The sequence below is a fragment of the Lissotriton vulgaris genome, unplaced genomic scaffold, assembly GCF_964263255.1.
Source record: "Lissotriton vulgaris unplaced genomic scaffold, aLisVul1.2 SCAFFOLD_1074, whole genome shotgun sequence".
Lineage (NCBI taxonomy): Eukaryota > Metazoa > Chordata > Amphibia > Caudata > Salamandridae > Lissotriton > Lissotriton vulgaris.
The window spans coordinates 629,621-656,242 of NW_028254715.1; the positions used below are offsets into that span (position 1 = coordinate 629,621).

General features: G+C 45.3%; 1 protein-coding gene across 1 annotated transcript in view; it reads right to left on the bottom strand.

Annotated features, from left to right (window-relative positions):
* LOC147659455 (uncharacterized) overlaps window positions 1-26,622 on the bottom strand; it is a 264,915-nt gene that overhangs the window by 128,118 nt on the left and 110,175 nt on the right. Inside the window, exons 6-7 of the mRNA XM_086951745.1 lie at window positions 7,862-7,915; window positions 4,456-4,509 (exon numbers count right to left, since the gene is read on the bottom strand). Of these exons, the coding sequence (XP_086807871.1) occupies window positions 4,456-4,509; window positions 7,862-7,915 (108 nt within the window). The remainder of the gene's footprint in view (window positions 1-4,455; window positions 4,510-7,861; window positions 7,916-26,622) is intronic.

The window sequence follows — 26,622 nt, forward strand, 5'->3', positions numbered from 1 at the left end:
ATGTCCTCATGAGTGTGCAAGGGAACAATGAACACACTATAGTTGAAAGAACTATGCAGTCTTTTAATCCGACACACCTGAATTCTGACACGCAGTTTCCCCCACCATTTATGATGAGGCACCAATATTTCGGTCAGTGTCTCAAATCCGAGCTGCAACACACGAGCGGGAATCGGCTGACAGTTTTACCCCTTCATTTCGGCACAAGGGTTGCAAACAGCTTCACTAGTGGAAATTGCGCCACATAAGATGTTTCTCTAATCCGGTCTGCTTTTTTCGGGGGGGGGCAAACTTCAGAACAAATGATCCGCAATTTATTTGCCACTTAATAACATTTTTAATCAGTTAAAAAAAGTAATGACACAATAAAATTAGTCACATGGTCGATTAGTGGTCATCGTCTGCTTTTTAACAACAATTGTACAGTAAAAAGAAATAATCAATAAATGTTGATGTATTGATCAAAAAAGGTGGTGTATCAACGTTCACATCAATTTGAAACTTTCAAAAGGAATGTTTAAAGAAACGGAGGTAATTATAAGTTTTAACATGTTTATATGTCTGTGTGTTTTTAACGGTACAGTGTATCTGGTGTTTTGGAACATTGTTTTGGTTTTAATTAACGAAACAATAATCTTTTTCACTCTCAACTTCAGAACACACAGACAGAGGACTTCCCAGTGGGAATGCCCGGTGTGCCACCTGCAGTCAGGGCAGTGCATGTGCTGCTGCATGAGGATTCTAGATTCGTGTGTTATTCACCATTCGTGGGAGGAAGGCGCTGCAGCACCATGCCGAGTTACACTGGTTTTTTTGTCCAACACTTCAAGCCACCACCTTAAAGCTTTCTGAAAGCAGGGGAGTGGGAAGAACTGGGGAGACACTGAAAGCCGGAACCAGGAGGGAACCCAGGGCCAGGCCAAGGCAGGAGTCAATTCAACTCGTGCAATATCACACTGAATACCACAACTGTGAATGTGAGCAGAAACCCATAGGCATCGGACAGGCAGGTACAGAGGGAGGGAGCAGGAGAGCTACCGAGGAGACAAGAACGAGGAGGGACAAGAAGTTGGGTTCGGAGCGAGGGTAAGGAATGGCCACCAGAGGAACAGGTTCTAGTCAGAGACTTCTTAAGGCATGGCAAAGTGGGCTCTGTCTCGGGGCCCCATCTTTCAAGGAGCGCCCTTGTTGTTTGGTCAGGACAGGGCCCCTCATTAATTTATCTGAACAACAGTCAAGCTGTAATAACTACCTCTACATCTTTTGCTAATAGAATGTTGGCAGGTATACCACGACCTCCTACAGGGCTGCCCCATGGCCCAGTTCCATGCCCATCTGTGTGCTGTATGTGGATCAAGACAGTCCAAGGGCAGCTCGAGAAAAGGAGGGATGCTAACGGTAGGGTTGCTGATTTTAAATAAGCAATTGCCTATCATTTTCCTTCTTCCTTTTACTATTGCTTTCCAAGCTATCTCCTATAAAATGCCAACCTTCTCCAGGTCCCTTCTGGTGGCTGGCGGAACACATTATTATGTCATCTACAAAAAGAATTATGTTGCCGACGTCCAACTACATGTTCTGGGTAGTTCACTTTCAGAAATGGGTTAATGTTGAGTCATGCTAATAAAGCATACAACTCTGTCATTAAACTTACTAAGATCAACCCTAAAGGTTTTGATTTAGCTGGCCAAATGTGTGCTTTTCATGTAAGGCTTTAAGCTTCCTTTACCCATTATGCCTTATACTGGTATTTCCTCACACCATCACCTCTTTTTGGAGGAACATTGGCTGAGATTAAATATTGAATTGTAGTATGGCATGAGACCTGCTTTGCGCGCATGTTATGTTAGCATGGCTTATTAGAAGTTTAAGCACCATTTTGCCTTTTGCTTCTTTTGCGCAGAACGCTGCATAGCTGTTTTTGTAAGTTAGCCTTCACGAAGGTCTACACATGAGAAAAGGTTCTGTTTTCGACATCTCTAGACTTACATTGTGCCCCTATTGTGCACAGTGAGTGCTGAAGCCGTCAAGGTTATCAAAACATGTTAACTGTTTTTTTACATGATCAAGTAACGCTTTCTAGACACAACAATTTGGCAGCTGTGAGCCAACTAAGATTCTGGCGCCCTTATTATTGCACGCTTGCCATGATTTCTTACACTTGGAAGATTTTCCGTTTCCAGGGATGCAGAGAGCTTTGGCGGATCCAAATGTGATTTACGCTTACTGAGCGGAAAGGTAATGGGGTCCTCCAAACAAGCCTATGGGACATTCTTTAGTTTATAATACATAGTTCCTATATAGGGAGGGTGTTAAAACTAGGCGCTATAGGACCTGTTTTCACCATCATTGTAATATGATTTCTCCTTTTGTATTTTATGGAATTGTAACAACGCTGACCATATTATTTTTATTCATATGTCTGCTTATGTTGGCTAAGATACTGCAACTGAGATCAAGTTGTTAAAATAAATATTTTAACCTTACCGTGTCTCTTCTTTACTCCTGTTGTGGACTGGTATGAGAGTATAACGAAAGAGTGTTCTCACTTCCCACCTTTCCTGAGTTTGTACTAAGTCGCATGTTCTAGGTTGTCTAATCATTGGCTGCTTTGCTATAGGATGAAGAGCTAATGTGGCACTGATGCTAGCTGGTTGGGGTTTTTCTAGGTACTGAGGTGAGTTTCTGGTACACTACAATTCACTGATGTCCTAGGTCTCTGTGCACAGTTCTGTGTATGAGCAGGATCCTTGCAACAGAATCAAGAGAGGAGGGAGTGTTGTGTATGGTTGTGAACCAGAACTACAAGTTGACTAACCATTTTATTTGTATCCTGGGATCTTCATTGATAGTCATGAATGTTAGAAAAGAGTAGCTTACAAAAATCTTATATACATCTACAACTCTTGGGCATAGGTGACAACTACCTGAAACACAGTGAATTCTATTGTATCCTTCATTTAGGATAGGCCAAAAAGGTTCTTTAGAGCAGCCTACCTACACAGACAGCTTTCATATTGGTGTCAAGAGAATGTTATGTAAAGGTAGATGGTTCGTAGATTTCTGCTAGAGTCATGTTTCTCAGCCAAACAATGGTGGCTGCCTTTCCCCTAGTAGCGTATGCTTGTGGGCTGTTTGGTAGAGGCTTATTTGCTAAGCTACTATCCACCAGGAGTTGTATTATTCAGAGGTAGTCAGGCCCTGGTGTATAAGACCATGATTCATAAAGAGCTGGTTGGAGATCTTTATTATCTTGGATTTGTCTAACTAAAAAAGAAAAACTCTTCTGACATCTAAAGAATGCAAGACACATTCTGCTGGTGTTGATGGGAGGTTGGGAAAAAATGTCAGCTGAGTGATTGTTTGATTGATAATGAAACTGTGAGACTAATTTTCGGATAAACAAAGGATGACTTCTTAAAACCACCCTGTTAGCATGGAAAACAGCTCAAGGCTCTACAGATAATGCTTGCATTTCACCAACACTAGTGGGTGACGTTATTGCCATGAGGAGGGCCGTCTTGCAAGTTAGATGTTGCAATGAAGTCTTGTGTATAAGCTCAAATGGTGGGCCCATCAATTTAGTCAATACCAATTTCAAAGCAAAGGGAGATGGAAATCTAATAAGAGGAAACACCTTTTCCAACACTCTAGAAAGTCTTTGATGGCATGTGTTCTCAAGGAGGATGTCTGATTAGGCCGTTTTCTATATGCTGTAATACCAGTAGGATGAAATTTTATTGAGGAAAATTGAAATTTCGATAGAACCAGATGCTGTAAATATGGAAGTATGAATTCTTCCTAGAAGGTGATGGGGTTGTTAAACTCTTTGTTGATACCAGATACAACATCTCTTCCATTTAAAAGAATAACAAGCTCCAATTCAATGGCTTATCTTTTTTTAAATGTCCATAGATAATCGAGGCAAATTCAAAAGTCCGTATTGTGTGACCTCAGGAGCCATGCTGACAAATTCAATGATGTCAGATTTGGGTGGAACAGCTGTCCCGGAGATCTGGTTGTTAGGTTATTTTTGTCTAGCAATTTAGAGTGTGGCCTGAGGGACATTTGTAGAAGATCCAGGCATGACTACTGCCTGATCCAGTCTGGAGCAAATACTATCAGTGTTGCCTGACAATTCCACAGTTTCTGAATAACTGCAGGAATCAGTGGAATTGGAGGAAAAGTCAAAATCCTGACAATGCTTGTGAGGGCACCTTGGTCCTCGTGTGCATCATCCTGGTATAAAACACTCATCTGAAAGCAATTTTATTGAAATAATCACTGATAATACACCTTCATTGTCACTTGTAGCTCCCTTCCCTCCTCAGATCTACCAGTGTGCCTCAAATCTTAGCTGCTACAAATCTCATCCATCCCGTTGGAGTCACAACAGTATACAAACAACTTGGAACATAGCATTAAAGAGCAATCCTGTTTTCTAAGAGTACTTACAACGTAGCCACGGTGCCCCTTCTCTCCTGGCTCCCCTGGATATCCGGGACGACCCTGTGCAAACAGAAAAGGAGAATTGAAAAAAGACCACTGTAACCTTGATTTGAGCAGGAGAAGCCGAGGCTTACAAGCTGCTTTGCTGAAAGATGTCTGCACCCGTGATGTTTTTGCAAAGGAGCACAATTCAAAATATACAAAGGCAGGTCTGGCTTTTCAAGCACCCAAGGAGCACCTTGGAGAGCATCAGGGCACTGCAGGAGTAGCCTTTGTGCCCAGGATTGTGCATGGAGTAACAAATGTCCATCCATGCACCTCTTTAATTCTTCTGAAAGGGCTGTGTAAGGATTTACACTGCCCTCGTCATTTTCTGGGCTGGAAAATGCCCAAAATTCACTTTTTAAAACACATCAAAGTTGGAGAGAAAAGCTACTCCAGGTGCAACCAAAAAATTACACTCTACACTAGTATTATCAAGTGTCCATTCACATTATAAATATCGGCTTTTGACACATTAACAAATCTCTGTTCATGAAAAGCAGTGGGCACTTCCCTGCAGGTGAGGGCCTCTACTATGGACAAGCTCGCCACAATAGGAGCAACTTTCCACTGCAAGAGAGAAGTTCTCGGCAGCAGGACAACACTTCTCTACTTTCGGAAAACATCTCTACTGCAACAAAAGCATCTCTACTCTGCCAGACAGCACATCCTCAAGTCCAGTGAGGACTTTGCCACTGAACGAAACGACATTGACAATTCAAAGATCATCTTTCCTCCATAAAATAGAACAACGCTGCTGCCAGAGAATACCTCACAAATGCACAAACTACCATCCTCCCTTCGGAACAGCACATTCCCACTGCATGAGAAAAGATCTTCAATGCCAAAGAGCACCTTACTACTCTGCGAAAGCCCATGCTCGCTTTAGAACATCACCTTCTTAATATAGGAAAGGCTTTCTCTACCGAAGGATGGACTCACGCCACTGAAGGAACCCGTGTACATTACTGGGACAAGGAGAAAACTGCAGAGGGACCTCAATACAGCACGGCAGTAAGGACTGCTTTTCTAGTCCTTTGATAATCTTACGGCTCTGCCAATACTTCTAAATGGCATCTCCGCCTCTTCCAGCAGTGAGCACATCCACAGCTCTGTCGAGAGACTGGAACCCCACAGCAAAGAACACCCTGCTATTCAAGATGATGGGCCTGAGCATCTCTGTCAAAGCAGCTAACTTCTAATGCCTGCCATGCTCTGCCATTCATTTAGAAGCACACTGACATTCCTGCCACTGCATCTCAAACCTAAATCACAGCATCTTCCGCTATTTCACTGGTGAGCCCCTGTGCAACCCTGGCAATGTTTCAGTACTGAGGCTCTTTCAAGACACTCAGCCCTAGCATACATCTGGCAAGGCACCTGAATCATATCACATAACACTGTATGCTATTCCAGTACTGGACTCAAACTCATCTCTGCACATTTAAATGATGAACCCCTGCAGAGTCCCGCCAGTCGGCTGAATCATAACATCATTTCATACATTTCCAATACTGAGCTCATGGACAGATTTATACATTTACAGACTTCCGTGCTATTCCAGTACTCAGCCTCGCACACTTCCTTCATTTGCCCCTGAATCATTCCAGACACAATTCCATGCCTTTCGGATGCTGAGCCTCCGCCCACTGCATCAATGTTCCTGTAGTGTAGTTCCTATATTCCCAATAGGCTCTGCGCATTGGAATAATATATCCTATAGATATGACGTAGGACTTAGGTCGACTGGGTCTCTATCGAATATATTGGACTTAATAGTGAGTGCCAGCTAGCTCAGAGGTCACTAGAAACTTTCTCGAATACACAAGAAGGGATTAGTTTCTGACAACCGCATAAACATGACAACTTTGTTTCCCCAAGAATAAAACTGATCTTCAGAGTCGTGGAAACAATAGATAGATATTTTACTCAGTCAATCATGCATGATTTGTTTCATCAGAGGTGCAGAGAAATAGAGAGACGGGCATTTTCAATAAAAGGATTTATTGAACAGTCTTCTTTCTCATACAAAAGAAATGAACTGCTACAATCCTAATACTAGTTGCAAAGTATAATGCGTACAGTAAGAAGAGTATTATAAAATAATACTGTAAAAGCATTGTATGGTTCCTAGACCATAGATAAATACATACATAAATAACAAAGGCTAAAAAGTACTCAACTGGTTCTTCTAAAATACGCCTACCCCAATGTACCTAACCTAAGTCTAGTACGAGGGAAGAAGAAGTGAGGTGTAGCATAGGTTTAGTTTTTCTTTGCCAAGAATCTAACCAAGATTTCTCTTAGGGTCTAATCAGCTTCGTACCTTGGCTTTAGAATAAAGGAGGTCTGGTATCTCTCTGTCTCGGGACTCGATTTCCCAACACCCCGCGAGGGGAGCTTGGAAACACTGGAGCTGGATTATCAGCGAGAGAAAGGACAGCTACTCGATCAGTGCGTCAGCTGGAGGGTCGACTTCCTTCGGCACTTGCTGTAGCTAGCTACGTCGGGCAAGTAGATAGTCGAGCTGCTCCGAACCACTGTGTGTTTGCTAGGGCAAGTGTAGGCATATTTATACCTTGAAGGTGTCTAGTTTGACGTAAAGTCCGCCATAATAACGTCCTCAAAGAACCCCAAGGGAATGGAAGTTTTTTTTAAACTCCATGATTTCTAGGACAAATCAATATTCAAGCAAGGGGATGTCCCTGACTTCTGAAGCCGAGTTTTCCAAGAAATCGTTGTGACGTTTGGTGAACAGATGGAAGTAGCCATGCCTGTATTTGGACTGGATGGGTTATGTCTAAACATGGGCATGTTTTCTATGTCTTTATAAGGAGAATGTGAATAATACCTATCTAAGGGCATGAAACGGTAAATTACGATTGGATTTTAAAATGCTACACAACATTCCTACATCCTCATACTCCGCATTTCATGCTGTCCGACTACTGAGCCCCCGTGCAGATCATCAATGTTCACACGTCCTCACACTCCGCATCCCGTGCTATTCCAGCACTCAGCCTCACACACTTCTATCTGTGCACCTGAATCATTGACAGGAGTTCATGCCATCGGACTGCTGAGCCCCCGTGCAGATCACTCCTACATCCTCACCCGCAACATTTCATGATATTCCAGCACTCAGTACTTGCACACGCGTGTCTTTGTACCCGACTCATAGACCGCATTTCATGCCATCCGACTGCTGAGCAGAGCCATCGAGGTTCCTTCCTACATCCTCACACACCGCATCCCGGTCTATTCCCTTCCCGGGACCCAGCACAGCTGTGAGTGCAGCTCAGCTGTCATCCTCGGCACCTCTACCCTGCGCAGCATTGCTTCTGAACAGCTGGAATAACATTGCACTTACAGGTAATCCCGGCTTCCCTGGGTGTCCACGAGGCCCCTCGGGTCCTGGTCGTCTCTGAAAATAAACGAAGTCTGTTTTTACACACACGTGCTGACATTTCCCCCAATCTCCCTTCCTCCACCCCACATGTTAGTGTCAAACCTATCATTGAAAGGAGGCTGTCCCGTATAGAGGAGGAAGTGCTCGAGGCAGGAGAGGACAGGGCACCCCCGGGCACGTGCCCTCAGAGGTTACCAAGTTCCTCGCGAGGAGGCGCACACTGCAGGCACGCGCCTCCGCACCGGGGAATGTATGATGCGCAGAAGGAAGCGGCAGAGGCCGTCCGGGATCCAAGGGACTCTTGCAGGCATTTCTGCTGCTGCTGCCAGTAACAAAGGGCGACTTAGTGAAAACAGCCATGATGGTGCTTGGTTGTAAAAGGTTTCTTTTGTACAATTGTTCTTACCTTTCATATGTATGATCACACTGCCCCTTGATAGGTACCGTCTCTCCTGATACAGTATGCTCCCATTACCCGTTTCTGCATAGTCTTTCTCTCTATGTGATACAATTTACAGTACTACTGGGTGTGATGCAGATTTTCATTTTTTTTCCAGTATGGCTTGGATATACCGCACTGTGAGATTTGCACTTTCCTTTTCTCGGGAGCTCATCTCTAATATGTTGTTTGCTGCATTTGTGACCTGGCGTCTGATATCTACGATTCCCTGATTAATGATGAAAGTCTGAACGAAATGGTGAAGGTCAACAAATTGCCACCAGAGAACAACTTTTAGCTTTAATTATATTAACTCTTGCCATTTCTGATTAATCACTTCCTCATAAGCATTTTTTATCATTGTTTTGTACAATTCATAAATAACATTTTGGGGATTCCTTGTTGCGCTGCTTCTCTGGTATATGTTGTTTGTGCCTGTGTGGAAAACTGATCTCACCAACATGTCTGTGAAACGAATATGTGCACTTTCAGATGAGACATTAATGCAGGCTTGCATACTGGCTTTTTTCTCAAGAGTAAGCCCTAACCACTAAGTTTGTTCCATATTAGATGATTTGCTATCCAACAAGTTTGAAACCTCACATCCGCCTTGAACTGGAGTTGAGCTGTTCGTGGGAGAGAGACGAGGCAGATGTCAGTGTTCAGAGTTTTGTTTGGTAATGCGACAGCGAGGATTGGAGCACGTGTATTTCCCTGGTCGACAAGTGTCGACAAAATTCTTCAAGTGAAAATTAAGCATCTTTCAAGTAAAGCTGTTTCTCATCAGTATCGAAGTGGAAAGAAATGTCTGAATGTCTCAGAAAAGAGCTGATAAGATCAATGTTAAAATTAAACTACAGATATCAGAGGTGCTCATTTTGAAAGGTGGAAGGGCTGATAATGGCGCCTGCCCCTTTTATTTGATGGGAGCAGTTGGTCAGATAGGATTGGAACCACCCCATGACTGTGCCCATAAATCCCACCTGCAGTTACCAGTTACTTTTGAAGGACGTCCTACATCCACCAAACTCAAAATAACCCTCTCGGTCATACCTCTTGGAAAGAAGACCAGTCTGACCAGGCATTTGTGTTTTTACAGATAAGGCATAAAAGGGTATGTCAGAGTGGTTCGAGCAAGGGAGATCTCTCTTTCTTTTTTTGGAGTGGAAGAATATTGATAATTCCCTATAGTACCCCATGACATTTTTGGCATCATAAGGCAGGTGTGGTTGGTAAGTCTTTTGGCAAGCAAAAAAGTTTCTTAAGTCATTTTATTTTTGTCATTTTGATCTCAGATTTGACATAGGATACCTTGGCTTTGAATAGGAGTCTTTTGTAAGCTTTACGCCTGAATCTTAGATTTGGTAGGTTTGGAGTAGATGCGTGGTTGTGTGTTGCTCATAGTAGTTTCCTTTCAAAGTAATTCTGTGGTGATGCATTCAAAGGTCTGTATTTATTCTGCCCTTTTAATATAAGTGGGACAAGTTCATCTGCAACTTCAATCACGATTGTGCAATACTGTGGTTCAATAACTTTGTAGATATCTTATTTTCTAGTACAGATCTGTTTGTTTCTTTGAAGTTTCTTACAGAGGACTTTGGTGGCTTTGTTTAACCTAAAGTGCAAAAAGAGTAAATGGGCACTAGGAAGCAATCAGGCCAGTCCATTGAACTTGGATGTTTCCTCTTGATGATGCCAATTATGTGGACTAAAGTCAGACCATTCATGTATGAGTGATAAGCAGGGTTGTCACTATTCAGAAAGTAGGCACACTGAGAAACCTAAAAGTTATTCTGGTCTACCTGGTATACATTAAAATCATCAAAGAACATGTTATTTGCAAAATAAGTCGTACTATCTAATAAACAAAGTCGTTCACCTGTTCAACAAAAAGACATGGTCACTTGGAGGGAGGTAGATTAAGGTAAAAATAGTTGTTTCTTTTCTGGAAGTTTGTACCTCAATAGAGGAGCATTGGAAGGTGAATGATGGGGGTCCATCTTAGTGAAGCATGGCAGAAAAAATGTTCACAAGATCTAGTATCAAACTCGTAAGAGGAGCGTAATAATGTTATATTAAATTAATTTGTGTGCACACATACTCAAACACCTCCTGGTGGCGTAGGACCAAAACTACACGAGTTAGACTTTACACACAAGAGTAAAGAAGAGTAGTAGGTAAATAAAAACCTACATAAAACATCTTACTGGTTGAAAAGTAATGCTTCTCAACACCATAAGAGAAGATTCTGACCAAAGATGTAGAGAAAGAGCAACTGAGAATGCTCGGTCACCATGGGTAGAGTCTGAATTTAGGAATCTGTATAATAAACTTCCTTGCATATTGCAGTCATCTAACATGTCGGTACCATGAACATTTAGATTTCATCACCACTAGGGTATTTTAGTAGATAGCTGTGTGTATAATGTTTTTACACTTAAAAATGACTCTGTTTTAGAAAAAACGGTAGGAGCCTATTTTTAAAAATCTTGTAAAATTCCAGTGGGATTGTATCCCCACCTACAGTTTTACCAGTAGGCAGAGCATTAATAGCGCCCTCTATTTCCTCCAAATCAAGTTCCCTTTGCAAAGGCTCAGAAAGAGAGTCATTCAGGGAGGGCATAGCACTCACCTCAATATACCCCACAGCAGTTTGATGATTAAAGCAAGTTGGATTGTCGTACAATTTGGCATAGTATAATTTAAATTGTTCAAGTATATCCTCTGATCTAGTGTATACTAATCTGCTAATCCGTCTGCCCCTTTAATACATTTGATACTGGATCTAACCCTCATGTCAGCAATTTGATTAGCTAACATACGCCCAACCCTTTCCCCATACTCATACTGTTTAGTTTTAAACCTGTGATAGCTATTCACTGCTTTGTCCCTTAAGCTTCTTTTAAGTTTGGCTCTGACGTCTATCACCTGATAGTAAATCAGCTGTTCTCCGGGATCTTTTAAAACAATAGCCCTAGCGTGCTTTTGCTCTAGTTCTAGATATGTCTTATAACTCTGTTCGAGCACAGATAGCCCCTGTCTATTCTTTTTTTAAATATATTTTAGTGTCGCCCCTCTAACAAACACCTTCATACAATCCCAAACCATTGCTACTGACGTTGTTCCCTCATTATTACCCAATAATTCCCCCAATGTTCCTTGCATAAATTCCACATACTCTGGGCTTAGAAGGTATCTGGGGGAAGGAAGACTCTCTTCTTGTCTCTTTAACCCCCAATTGAAGCTTCCAAGTCAACATCAACGGATTATGGTCCGAAGTGATCTTGGGACAGACTTCAATTCGTGCCCTCTCTAAAATCCTATTACTAGTAAAAATCATGTCGATTCTAGAGTATGTGTTATGAGGGTGTGAATAAAATGTATAGCCTGGCACTGTAGGATTTAATCTGCACCAGACATCCTCTAATTGAAATATGTGAAGAAGCTCAAATATACCCGCCTAAACCTTGCCCATCCTAGACCGAATGAAAGTATTAGTAGTATCGATTTTTCTATCCGAGATACAATTAAAATCTCACATGAGAATCACCGTCCTGTTCCAGTAACTCGGTACATAAATGGGAGAACATATCAGGACCGTCAATATTGGGGCCATATACTACACACACCATAACTTTGTACCCAGACATCAGTACCTGAGCTATTGCTCATCTCCCCTTAGGATCAGCCAATGTACGTACTACAGTAGCCTGACAGTTTTTAGATTTTAGAAAAGCCACCCCCGAATAGAAATCGATTGCGATGTACTAACCAGTACCTCATAACTAAGCTGTTTTAAGTGTGCTCATTCTTTATAAGCCAGGTGGGTTTCGAAGAGTCCGAGTATATGAGGTTTAAATATCCGAAGTTCCTCCGTAACTAACCAACGCTTCCCAGATTTATTGAGACCAGATACGTTCCAACACATATATTTTATATACGCAATTTAACCAATTGAAAAAAACCGCCCCACTTGTTCCCCATATTTATACTTCTCTTTCCCTTATGCTCGAACAGTGTTGTCTTCCCAAAACTGTGGCTACTTACACCCCTCCCTCCCTCCTCCCCTGCCCACCCAACATGTTGTAGGCTAAATTAAAAACACCCCGCTCCAAATCTCACCCCCACCCAACGGAACCCTCCCCCGTGTCTGTGGAAAGGAATCGCCCCTTTTTCTGCTGTCCCACCTTGGCAGCATCTTGTAAGGACGCTCCCAACGTATGCCCCCCCCCCCCCGCAAGCCCCAAACTGCCACCCAATCCCATGATGGCTATCCTAATGCTTATCCGCTACACCCATTATTATGCAGAGAATCCCCCATACAAAAAAAATACATAACACATTCTACAGCTGTTCACTAATTATTGTTCTCTATAAATAAAGATTAGAAAAGACGCTGCCCCCCAGGCACTCCTAGCAGGAAAAGCTGGAAAAGCAGGAAAAGAAGAAGAGGAGCAGCAGAGAATGCAAACTAGATCATTGGGCATTCAGTCCCTTCTTGGCAGCAGATTGCCACTCCGAGAGAGCTTGTTCGTTGAAAAAAAAATGTGTTCGACCGTCCTTCATAACTTTAAGGCGGGCCAGCTCTTGTAAGAATACTTGTGTGCAAAAATTCTTAAGAGGATCCATCAGTTGGCACATCTTCCATCGCTTGTCCATTGTTTGCTTACATAAATCTGATTGCACAAAAATGGACATTGAGTCAATCTTAACAGGTGCAACTGGGCGAGCCTTCAAGTATATTGCCTGGCGAAACAAAAAATTGCCTACGAATACCAGAATTGGCCGTGCAAAATTAGAACGACCTTGATTAGCCTGTTTTAGAGCCAGGGGTAGCCGGTGTGCATGTTGTATCTGTGTGTGGTTTTTCTAGCCCTATGTAACGGGATTATGCAGGGTGGGGATGTCCCGCCATCTTGAAATAATACCAATATCGTAGTGTTTTAAAAAAAAGAGGAAAACAGCAGAAGAGCTGAGTTCATATCGGCCAATATCATTAATAAATGCCGATGCAATCTTTTTTTCTAAAATCTCGCATCCCGTCTAGCCCCAGTTATCCATGTTTTAGTGTCAGAACATCAGCACGGATTTGTCCCTGGCAGGGATAAGGTAGCCCACATTAACACAGCTATTGCAGTGTTTGATGTTTGTGGCCGGGCAGAACAGCGTGTTGGGATGCTGATGCTGGATGCCGAGAAGGCTTTCGACTGGGTAGTCTGGGGATCACTATGGTTAACAATGACAACTCTTGGTCTCGGTCGAAGGTTAATCTCGCAACTCAGAAATTATATAGCAATCTGACCGCTTCGGTTAAAGGTAATGGTCTCGCCTCACCTTTTTTGCAGTTCAAAGGGGCACGTGACAGGGGTGTCGCCTATATCCACTGTTGTTCGCTCTTTATATTGAGCCCTTCGTACAACACTTGTTACGTAATGTAGGGATTTCAACAGTATTTTTTAATGGCGCAGAGCTCAAACTGACGGCATATGCAGACAACATAGCAGTCTTCTCTAGCACACCTGAAGACTCTATAGTTGAGATCACTTTAGAAGCCCAGCTCCTTTGGGTCATTTTCAGGTTACAAATTGAACTTAGACAAAACACAAACTTTACTGAATTATCAATCAAAAGCGGCGTTGGGGATTACACAAATAGCAACATATCTAGTGGTTTGCATTTGTAGTCAAGTAGACAAGGTGATCGCGCTGAATTATGAACCACTGCTAAAGAAGGTTGTCTCAAACATGCGCAGTTGGCATAGGCTCCCCATTAGTATTGTGGGAAGGTGTAATATTGTTAAAATTAATATTTTGCCCAAGTTTTTCTATGTATTTCGGACTATTCCATACAGGGTCCCCCTGTCTTTTTTTAAACGCCTGGAGGGTGCTGTAGGGAGTTTTATAAGGAGATATAGACGTGCTAGGAGAGCTTTACGTTTTATTAAATTACCATATATATCCGAGGTGGGTTTATGCTCCCAGATTTCAAATCATATTTTTGGGCTGCTTTTTTTGGTCGTATACAAAGCCTGTTTAACGGTCCTAATAGTGGCAGTACCTGGCTTTCATATCAAATAGCGAGAGCAAAACAATGGATCCCAACTACTACAAAAGGGTGCAATTTAAGATTGCGAGGGATTTCGTCAACATATGGCAAGATATCTCTAAAATATATTCCCTTGGATATTGGCATGTATATGCTAGGCTAGGGGGGGATCTCGCATTGCCAGAAATATTTAATGATTCTATCGGAAGCAGGTGCAAAGCAGGGGTTTAGAACAACTGGGCCAACTATATGATGGGCAAGGGTTTCGGTTGTTTGCCGCACTGCAACAAGAATATGGGTTGCCACAGACTACGTTTTTTAAATATCTACAAATAAGGGACTATATGCTATGTGGCTTGGGCCTAGCACAGTTACCAAGTCCCTCAAGGATACTCTCTGTACTTTTTCAGACTTGTGGCCGGGGATTAATAAGCAAAGCTTACAAGGAATTTTTAGATACTGCTAGCGACGATGGCACTAAAGTTGCAGCAAAGTTAAGTCGGGTTTTCCAAATTTTTTTTTTTTTTTTGGTGTAAGACATTTATTATAAGAAAAGGGACAGAAGATTACACTGCGTCACGCCAACAACCCGGAGGCAGGCCGCTATGAAGTTTACACAACATCCAATTTAGGAAAGCAGTCAGTTGTAACATAACTTTACGGAACTCCGAGCTCCCAGCAGGGTTTACAATATGTCAATGAATTGTACGTGAGCGATGTAACCTTAGCACGGTTAGTGATCTTACTTTTTTCAGTGCAGTAGATAAATGATTATAACAGGAGATGTGGAAGCTGACCCGGGGCAATCAGCAGGCCCCAGCTCCCGGAACAGCAAGTGAGACACATACGTCTAGCAGCATTGTTTTCGCCCAACCGTCCCCAACAAAATAAAAAAGGAAAGAAAGGAAACGTAAACAACGTAACATTGGTGCAATCACATCAATTCAACCACGCAGTGCCCCACACTTTGACGGGACCGCGTGTTTCTGCGCCGGGTGACTATCGGCGGGTAGCGATCTGTGGCAGTGGGGGAGGTGTGGCAGGCAACAAGCATATCTGGTGGAGGTGGAGGGGGGGGGGGAACAGGGGGAGAAGACAGATGTCGGAGCAGGGCGAGAGGCTGGGACAAGTGGTCTAAGGGGAGGTAAAAAAATATGACAGGACACGCCGCTAGTTCAAAGTCAGAGAGGGACAGCAGGGCAAGCGTGCTCCACGGCCAGGGCAAGGCAGCGCCGGAAGGGATCAACAGTGCCAAAACAATTCAGGTTCGCACACCAACCATTCAGCCCATATCATCCGAAACACCCACATCAGGCGATCCTCCAGAGACGACCGATTCCGCCCGTTCTCTCGTCCATTGTAGAAATGGCTCCCAAATGTCATTTGGTCTAGACGCAGTGGGCATGGTCTCCCAGTAGTGAGTCAGTTGTGCGTGTCCATAAGTGACATCCCCGATCCACCCAGTGAACAATGGTAGCGCCTTCCTGCCCCAGTGTAGTGCAATCTGTCGTTTAGCATAAAGGAGGAGGAGTGCATGTAATTTTCTGTCACAAGGTTCAGTGTCCTTGACGTAGCCCAATAGGCCTAGAAGTGGCGACGGCGTGTCGTTTCTGCTTAAGATTTGGTTGATGGCTGTGAAGACGTCCGTCCAGTAGCCGGTCAGTTTAGGGCAGCTCTATGCCACATGTATGAAGGATGCATCCTCCCTTCCGCACTTCCAACAGGATGCATCCGTGCGGATGCCCATGCGGTGAAGTAGCATCGGTGTCCGGTAGTACCGGTGTAAGAATTTAAAGTGAATGAGCCGCAGCCGGTAGTTCGGAGATAGTGCTGTTAACTGTTTACAGCAGTACTCCCACATTTCGTCTGAGAGAGGGACTTCCAGGTCGGCAGCCCAAGCAACTTTGGCTGTGGCCACAGTGATTGGGGCCTGCTCTTGCATGCAGTTGTAGAGTCTCGATACCAATTTTTTGGGAGAGGGTTTCGACAGCAGGTTCTGTAGGGCATCTAGAGCCTGCGGCTCCTCCGGGAAGTGGGACCCCAACCGTTTGCAAGATTCCCTAAGGGAGTGGTATAGCAGCGTGTCCGCAAAAGATACAGGTTGGTCACCATCTCCTGCGCACAGCTCAACGAAGGTGCCTTCAGGGTACAAATCGGCGAATGTGTGTAGCCTTTTCCCTCGGAGCGTGAGAACGTCGCCTCTGGCAGCCAGACAGGGCAACATCGGGTTCCCCCGTAGTGGGACGGCAGGCGCGTACAGGGAGGAGAGACCAGCTCTTCTCTGCAGTTCTCGCCAGGTCCAGCGTACCATCTCTACAGTGTCGACCTCCACTGAAGGGCGTGAGACTTTCCCGTATGGGGCCACGCGCAGAGGCAACGGGGCTATTGCAGCCAATTCCACCGCTACGTGCGGTTGGTAGGGGGTGGGGAAGGCCCAAAAATGCAGAAACTGCGCCTGTGCACACAGAGAGTATAGCTTCAAGTCGGGGGCCCCGAGTCCCCCTTGCCGAAGTGGGAGTGTGAGCAGGTCCCAGGAGACCCTCGCCTGTCCTCCAGCCCAAACCAGTTTCAACAACAACGAGCGCACACGCGCATGGAAGTGCGATGTCATGGGCAGCGGGATATTCACAAACAGATACAGGAATTTGGGAAGAATCACCATTTTCGCTAACGCTATCCTTGCAACCAGGGACAAAGGCAGTTTGTTCCAAACTTCGATCTTCCCTTCCATCCAATCCACTGCCCTTCCAAAGTTCAGGGACCATAGCTCCTGCACATCCCTACTGATCAATATCCCCAGGTATTTAACAGCCTCAGTCTCCCAACGTATAGGGTAGTCTGCAGGTGGCCGGTTAGTCTCATCCGTCAGTGGGAAAGCTACGGACTTAGACCAATTGATGGATATTCCCGCCAGGCCCTCGAACCTCACGAATTCACGGAGCAACAGGTTCATGTTGTCTTTGGGGTTGACAATGTACAAAGTCACATCGTCAGCATATAACGAGATCAGTAAGCTCCGAGAGCTAAACCCAATGCCCCTCGCAGTGTGGTGTTGTCGTATCCGAGCCACAAGCGGCTCCATTGCGATAGCAAAGAGGAGGGGGGACAGTGGGCACCCCTGCCTGGTTCCTCTAGTGATATCAAAAGATCCAGAGATCAGGCCGTTTACGCTCACTCTGGCTCTGGGTCCAGTGTACAGCAGTTTTATCAGGGTCATGAAGTTCCGACTGAATCCCATTCTCTCCGACACTTTAAATAAATACGGCCATTCCAAAGAGTCAAACGCTTTGGTCGCGTCCAAAAACACCACCGCCGCCTGCACAGACGGGTGTAGGTAATGAAGGACCGAGAAAATAGTTCTGAGGTTGTGGGACGTGGCGCTACCGGGGATAAATCCGGACTGGTCAGGCAAAGCAATAATCGGCAACATCGGTTGCAGCTTGTCCGCGATTATTTTAGCATATATTTTGGCATCTACATTAATGAGGGAGAGGGGCCTATAGGAGTCCAGGAGCATCTCATCTTTGTCAGGTTTTAGAAGTGTGATTATTAAGGCTTCGTGCATGGAATCAGGCAGGGAGTTTAATTCAAGGGCCTCCACAAACACGGAGTGTAGTTTCGGCGCCAGTTCATCTACATAAGTCTTGTAAAAGGACGTTGTCAGGCCGTCAGGGCCAGGGGCCTTGTTTGCTGGCATGCTTTTTATCACCTGAGCAATGTCCTGGACGGTAACAGGCAGGTCCATGTACTGTCTGTGGTTGCTGTTAAACCAAACTAATGCAATGGAGTCAAGGAAACTGTCTAAGGAGGCCGGGGCAGTGGGTTGTTTGGAGGCGTATAGGGACGCATAAAAGTCAGTGAAGGCGCGCAACACCGCTTCTTGGCCTACGGCTAAAGACCCCTCCTTGTCATATATGGTATGGATGTGGTGTGAATGTGCACGAGGATCTATCAACCTGGCAAGTGTTCTGCTGGGCCTGTCTCCCTCTCCGTATCTGCGGGCCTCAGCTCGCCTCCCCAGAAACCGCACCTCTCGCTCCGCTTCCTCCTGAAAGGCAAGCAATTTCGTCTTGATGTCACCTGCAATTGCTAATGTCGGGTCTAAGCTAAAGGCCGCATCCAACCCTCGAAGTTCCCCCTCCAGTCTTGCCAGGGTGTCACGAATCGTTCGCAGCGCACCCGCCTGTCTCGCTATGCACTGGCCCCTTATCACTGCCTTAAAGGCATCCCATTCAACCGCTTCTGAAGTGACGGAACCTGCATTCTCAGCAAAGTATTTAACGATGTCATCTCTTATCTCCTCAATGAATAAGGGGTCCGTGAGTGCGTGTGGGGGTAATCGCCATGTGAATGCCCTGTTAGTGGTGTCAGCAAGGCGTAGCTCAAGTTCACAAGGGGAGTGGTCCGACAGGGACCTAGCCTGTATTTCAACCTTTGTCACCCATGTCGCAACCTCAGGAGACACCAACCAGAAATCCAATCTGGACCAAGCCGCTTTGTGGCACGTGTAACAAGTCCCCAGTCTCACATCCGGATGACGAACTCTCCACACATCCGACAACAATCCCTCACTCATCACATCGAGGACTGCCTGGCGCGCACGGGCATGCATAGGTCTACTCACACCACGTCTGTCCATGTCATCATCCAGCACAACATTAAAATCGCCCCCTAGCACCACTGATGAACAGTCAAGCAGCGCGATCTGCGCCCATACGTCCCTAAAGAAGTCTGGGTCATCTACATTAGGACCGTAAACAGCGGCCAGCACGATGGGTCGCCCCTGTAGGGAGCCATGCAAGATCACGTATCTGCCATCCACGTCTTGCACGTGAGCACGTTCCCGCCAGTCCAGTCCCCTGCACACAAGAATAGCCACCCCTCTTGCATAGTTAGAGTAAACGGCAGAATACACCTGAGACCATCTGGAGTTCTTCAATCTGGGCGAAGGGGTCGTATTAATATGAGTCTCTTGCAGAAAGCAAACGTCAACATTATGCCTGGCCAACGTGCCATGCATCAATCGGGCTTTTCTGTAGTCCCCGAGGCCTCTAATGTTCCAGGTCCATAGTTTAATCCCTCCCATATCTGAAGTACCGCAGTTTCAGGACCATCCCCGTCCCAGCCCGTCCCCCACATCCACAATGGACACCACATCCCCTTACCACTAATCGCGCGCACAAAAGTGAAAATATAGCATCAGGCTCATTGCACCATGTCAGAACAAAAAACAACAAGTCAACAAACCCCCCCCATTTCCCTCCACCCTCAGCAACCTCCCAATTAGGTCGTGAAATACCCCATAGTAAGGCACACAAGGTGTAACCTAAAACCAACAGCAAAAATAGCGGGAGGCACCCGATGGGGCGTGGTGTGCCCGGCGTACATCCCCGTGTGAACGGGGTGGCTACAAGTAGGGATAAGGTTCCATGAGTTCTGCGAATCCCCCGCCTCGGGGTCCCTTGGTCTTACCGCCTCCAAAATGTCCATAGGCAGTAGGGCACCATGAAACTCAGCCGGAAGTCCTGGGGCAGGACATGGCCCCACCCAACTCGTCCCCAGGGTGCGTGTAACAGCAGTGATCGTAATGAGTCCGCGCTACCCCATATAGTGCATGAGGTGGCAAACCCACGACGTCTCAGTTCCTACACCAGAACACCATTTAGTCATTGTCACTTAGCTGTTCCGTCGTGTCTTCATGTCTGGGCGATCTTCTCCTGGTCCCCGCTCCGCCGATGTGTTTGGCGAACTTGAGCGCCGACTTCGCATCCGTGAAAAAGTGGGTGGTGTTGTCATGTAGGACCTTCAACTTTGCCGGGTACAGCAGAGAGTACGGCACACCTGCCTGTAGCAGTAGTTTCTTCGCCGGCAGGAATTCCTTACGGGCCGCTTGCACCAGGAGGGTGAAGTCCGGATAAAAGGAAATGTTGTTCCCTTTATGGGTGATTTTGCCCTTCTCTCTCGCCAGCCGTAAGATCAAGTCCCTGTCTTGGTAGTTGATCAGTTTAGCAAGGATGGGCCGAGGTGTAGCCCCTGGCGGCGGCCTCTTCCCTAGCGATCGGTGCGCTCTCTCGACCGTGAAGACTGAGGATAGGTGTGGGTCAAAAAGTTCATGCAATAGGTCCGCCACATATGTCTCCATCTTGTCGATGTTTGTTGTCTCCGGAATTCCCGTTATGCGTATATTGGATCTACGGGAACATGCTTCCAAATCGTCCGACTTGGCTCGCAAAATGTCTAGTTCTCGTTCCAGAGATGTGATATGTTGCTTGGCCTGCTGCTGGAATTCACAGCATTCAGTCTGCCTGTTTTCTAAGCAGTCCAGCCGAGTCTCATGCACGTCAACCTTGGATTTCACTGATTCCAGTTGCGCAGACATGGCGTCAAGTTTGGTATCGATACTTTTTAGGCTGGACCTCACCTCCATGATTAGCGCACCAAAGTCAATATCGGCCGGAAACCCTTGCGACGACGCCATGTCGCCTCCCGTTTCTGTAGTAGGGTTCTTCGGAGGACGTTTATTATCAAAACTGATCTTGGGTTGTTTGGCTTCGTTTTTCCCCATCGTGGCGGCGGGACCCCAGCAATGGGTGGTTCAGAAACACAGTGACCCCCTGTGCGTTTAGATGCGTCTATCTGTGTGATTTAGGGGTTGTATAGGTAGTCCCGGGGAACTTGGATTGGCAGCCTGGCATCCAGGTCCCAGTGGCGTGTTTGCTCTCCACACGCGATGTTAGCAGCGTGTCAGTCAGGCCGACCTCGAGTCTCAAAATGGCGGGCTAATTGCGGAGGTTACTGCAGAGGCGCCGCAACCAACAAGGCGGCAGGGCAGGTCACCAGCATATAGTGGCAGGGCTGGAGCCCCACAGTCTTGTAGCAGGGCAGGTACTGCGCCGGTCACGTTAGCAATGTGCACCGGCACCTTCCAGGCGGAGTTGTGAGGGCATAAGGACGTCAGCGGGGGCCCGCCGCGCGTATCACTGCTCGCTGCACCTCGTCCACCTCCGCCAGTGGTTGTAGCGGGGTAGGACCAAGTGCTCACCTGGTTGCCTCAGGTCCGGTCGCCTTGCGTCTTCTCCGCGATAATGGCGGGTCCGATTTCCGCGGCACGGTTGAATCCGCCGTCAGTCGGGGGATCTGGCCATCCACCGCGTCTAAGCCGACCCCAGTTCCTGTGACCGATCCCGGGCTCAGTAGGGGTCCACCGAGGATCGTTTGAAGCTTCGGCGCCGCCGCCGGCAAGTTTTCGCGCCTCTGATCGCTGGGCTCCCAGAGACCTCCAAAGCCGCGGGCTGCAGTGCGCCGCGTCGCCCAGGACTACGCACTTCCGCCCAGTGCCAGGTCAGGCTGATCAGTCGGCAGAATGTTGAATGGCTCCGGTTTCCGGATCGCTGCTGCGATGTGTCCCAAATTTACACTCCGGATCTATGGAGGTGTCCGCTGTCGAACCCCGAGGCAGCGGGGGCCCGCAGGTGCCAGGAACAGGATTATGAAAGGATTAATTGTTGTAGCCGGCGGAGCTCACTCAACGAGCGGCCATCTCGCAGCTTGGCTAGCCACGCCCCCCCAAGTCGGGTTTTCCAAATTAATATAACTTGCAACGAAGTACAGGAATCTTTGGTGACTATAGATGCAGCAGTGGCATCGGTTAATCTGAAGCTGCAGCAACATAGGGTAATTTTTATGCAGTATTATACTCCAGAGGTAATCTCCAAATGGGTTATGAATCACACATCTTCATCCAAAGTATATTGTCCAAAGTGTCAAATGTATGCTGCTGATCTACGTCATATGTTCTTTAAGTGCCCTGTGCTGAGTGTATTTTGGTCTAAAGCTAATCATGCTCTTTTAACGTTGGCTGGCCACAGCATTCAAATGACAGAGAAGGAAATTGTGCTAGGGGTATTCAGGACTGAGGTTGTCTCTTGGGCCCATTTGTTTCAATTTTAATTATATGCGCTCGATTGTGCATTGCTCGGGTCTGGATTAAAAAAACAGGGCCCATTATTAATGAATTTTAGTCTTTACTTTGTGAAGTATATGAAATGGAAATGGCTCTTGCGAAAGCTAGAGGCCCACGCTCGTGGAGAAAATTTAAACGGACACTCAGTGGGATTAGAACTGTGTGCTTTACATACTCTACTAGGGCCTATATACTTAGTAAGATGTATTTGAGTGTATACTTCATCTTTGTACCCCCTTGATCTACCCTCTTATTTTATTTTCTATTTTCTAACTTTTTCTCTATTTTTATCTTTTGTTAGAGATTTGTCAATGTAATTTCCTGATGTGCTCGTTTTCAGTGTATAGATTTGCATTTATGGCTAAATAAACAAAAATTTTAAAAATACTCTGTTTTAAGCAGCTAACCAGTGTAGTGACCTTAGAACTGGGGTAATACAGCCACATCTGGAATACTTTACAACTGCATTCTGCGCTAACAAGAGATATTGAAGCAATTTGGCTGCTGAAGCTAAGTAGATAGCATTGCTATAATATAGTCTAGACAGGGATAATGCATTGGTAACTGGTAGGAGAAAGTGAGAATCTAAAAATGGAAGTATTTTCTTCAGAATCTTTAAGTGAAAGAAACGTCGATGGACAAACTTGGTGGCTTCCTGATCAATGCAAAGAGATGAATCTGAAAATATTCCAAGGTTTTTAATAGCAGTAGTAGGTACAAGGTCAGGGCCAATAAGGAGGGGAGGGGTGGGGGCAATATATGTTATTCCATTGATTTGGTTTCGCTGGGCTAAATAGAAGTTCTGACAGAGTTCATTTCAGAAAATTGGTGGTCCCCGTCGCTAATAATTCCTAAACAATTATTCATTCTGTTTTGATTGTCACTAAAGGATGGATTTTTTGGGGGAGGAAGAGGTGGTGAAAAGGATCTGTGTGTTGTCTGCGTACATGCAGCATTATGCCAATTGCAGAAATTAGGCTTGTCAGAGTCAGAGACGCATGCATAGATTATACAAAAATGGTGAGAGAGTGGGACTTCAAAGATCTCTGTTTTGAGGAGAAAGGCGTTCTGGACACAGATCGTGCGCTATCATTAAAAAAATGACTGCATCAATTTTAGGATGGAGCCAGAAAACTATCTTCTCAAGAGTGTTTTTTGTTTAGCATGAAGTGGTCAAAGGACTGAATTCAGCTGACAGGTTTAAAATGTGCAATGCGCCAACACTACAGATGTACGTGTGCAGAATATCTATTACCGAAAGAACAACTGGCTCAGTGTTGTAGTTCGGTTTAAACTAGGGGTGGGCGTAGTTCGCGAAGTAGCGCTACGCGTAGCTACGCAAAGTGCACTTTGAGCTACGCGTAGCACTACGCGAACTGCGTAGTATCATGTTCGCACTGTGCAAGATGTCGTTTTCAATGATTGCACAGTGCGGACAAGCATCCGGCACTGTGCAATCATTGAAAACGGCATCTTGCATAGTGTGAGCTGTACTTTTCTGCTGCCCGAGTACATTTTTACTCGAGCTGCAGCTTTCTCAACGCGGACTGGTAGTTTCTCATCGCGAGCGGTCGCGAGCATGCGCGACCACTCGCAATGAGAAACCTGACCTCCCTGCGTTGAGAATCTCGCCGAGAGATTTATTTTCCATGCTCGCAATTGGCAACTTGATGTTGCTGATAGCGAACAAGGAAAAAGTCTCGCTAGGATGTCATTTTGCTTGCTCGCGTTTGCCAACTTGACGTTGAGGACCGCGAGCAAGCAAAAAATGACCGCTGCGCTATGCTACGCATGTTCGCACTGTGCTACGTGCAGTTCGGGTAGTGCAAAGTTGAACAAACTTTGCAAACTACGTGAGCGCAGCGTAGTGCTTTGCCCAGGGTTAGTTTAAACCGAGCCAGGTGGGCATCAATCAACCTGCTATTTTCAGAAACGTTTTGTAGACGATACTGTACCTACATATGGAAGCAGAGATGGGTCGAAAACTGCTGGGTTCATCCAAGCTTTATGACAGTTTTTTTTAGCACAGGTTAGGCCACAGTTTGTGGCCTCTCTGCAGGGATTATACCCAGGAAATAGAGCTATTGACTATTAGCAGCAAATTTGTTTTCAAACAGCTGCAGAGCTGCTCGTAGCTGGTGCAGGAAATAAGTAATTTGGTAAGTGAGGGGGTGGATATTGACAAATGAAATCTGTCACTTGTGTGACATGTTTTAATGGGGAGAAATTAACCTGAGCCGGGAGCAAAGTATTCTCTAATATGATATTCTCGGGAGGAAGAGTTACTTCAGAGGTAATGGTTCATTTATATAGTCATTTTCTCCTCAAAGTAATGATCCTCACATAATTCCCTGGATGATTGGAAGACAGAATGAGTAGAATAAGTGACTGAAGTTCCCCGACGATGTGAAAAAACACTTTAAATTAGGTACAAGCTGATTAAATCCATTGTGAGTAGTAACGCTTTTAGTCTCCCTGGATTTCTTTTGCCTATAAACAGTCATCTGAGTGACATAGTGACTTTAATGAGTAGGTATGAGGAAATAGAGTGTATTATATGGTGTGGTTGTACGACCTCACCGTGTAATACACTTACCAACCCCTTTAGGACCAATAGGTTTCGTTTGTGAAACCTTTCACACACCCTAGTTGGATGTGGCTCTGAGCAGTCAGGCTTATACAAAGAAACAAGTGTTAAGCATTTAAACAACTCCAAAACAATCAAAGAAATACACTGGCTAGTCAAGAAATTCAACACTAATGTAGAAAAATAAACTGTATTTTATATATTTTTAGACATCAAAATGAAAAAGATCCTCCTGGAGGGCTCTGGAGGTATTGATTTTATAAAGTATAGTAACTATGCACTTTTTGTTAGTCAACCGCACAGAAGCATTGGCAAATTCATCGAATTTAACACACAGAATTTTATCAGGAAAAACTTAGGCAAGTATAAGTGTGGTTACTTCCAGTTGCATTAGATCACCAACTCTGGCAGGGAGCCAGTCAAGGAGACCAGCCAGATGCACAGAAAAAGTTGCCTAAAAGCAAAAAGCAGTCTTCAGTGAGTTCCAGGTTACATTAATCTTGACTAGGGCATCAAGTCGGGCTTAATGTAACGAGTTGTTTGATACCTTATAGTATATCAACTTTAGTAGTCTCAGTCAGAAGTTATCAAGGCTGCTATGGCAGCCTGCAACTCTGTACTCACCAATGGGGCTACTAGTTTTTTCCACAGTAAAAAAAATACAATTGGAGTTTTTTTACTGTTGGAACATGTAAAAGCATGTTCTACTTCCTAATAAACATCACCCTTCATTAGGGCTCATTAGGCCTACCTTAGGGGTGACATATATATTAGAAGGGAAGACTTGGCTTTGCATTTCTTTGCGGTGGCAGACTAGGTGCCATATTTTACCTTGGCAACCCTAGGGCCCCACAACTAGTGCTGCAGTCCCTAGGGGTGATCTGCTAACTTACATGCCCTGGGGTATCCTGGGTACCTAATACGAAGGACATATAAGTAAGTTAGCTTAGGCCAATTGGGTATAAAACAATCAAACATATCACTTTTAATGTGAGAGCAAAGGCACTCAGCAGGCCTCAGTGCACTCGCAGAGGCATAAAACCAGCAGCACCAGTCAAGATACTTGGGGGTGACTATACAAAATGAGGAATTTCCTTTTTGTTTGTCTGGTTTTTAGCATTATGATTTTCAGCTCTGGCAAGAACCAGCCAGCACGTGCACCATTTTCTGGTATTTGTGATTTCTGACCTACCGTATTAATATTGCTGTTCCTCCTAGAGTAAAGGGACAAGGCTTCCAATACCACCTGAGACTTACCCTTATGTTATTTCTATTACACCTTGGGGAAGAGTTCGTTGGTGCCTTTTTTTGGGCTAGAGGGGAATGTAACACTCGGAATGCTGTAGTCCCATTAAAAAGGATGGTGCAGCTTTCATTGTTTTTTTTGTAGCCACGTGGGCTCAAAACAGGTATTCATACTCTTAGTCTGGTAGTTCCCAAAATAGCTATATTATTTCTGAGTAATACACCGGTGCCTGGCATGGCCTCAGGTCTACTATCTAATTGGTTTCGCAAATGACATGGGGCGACATAGTAGCAGTTTGGGAAGACCTCCTGCCCAGATGAAGAGATTTTAGGCGTCTGTTTTATTTTATTATTCTCTCCTAATTATCCTTGTGTCACTTGGAGGGGAGGGGGGACAAAACGATACACTGTACAAACAGAGGAGAATAAATTGTGAGCTCATG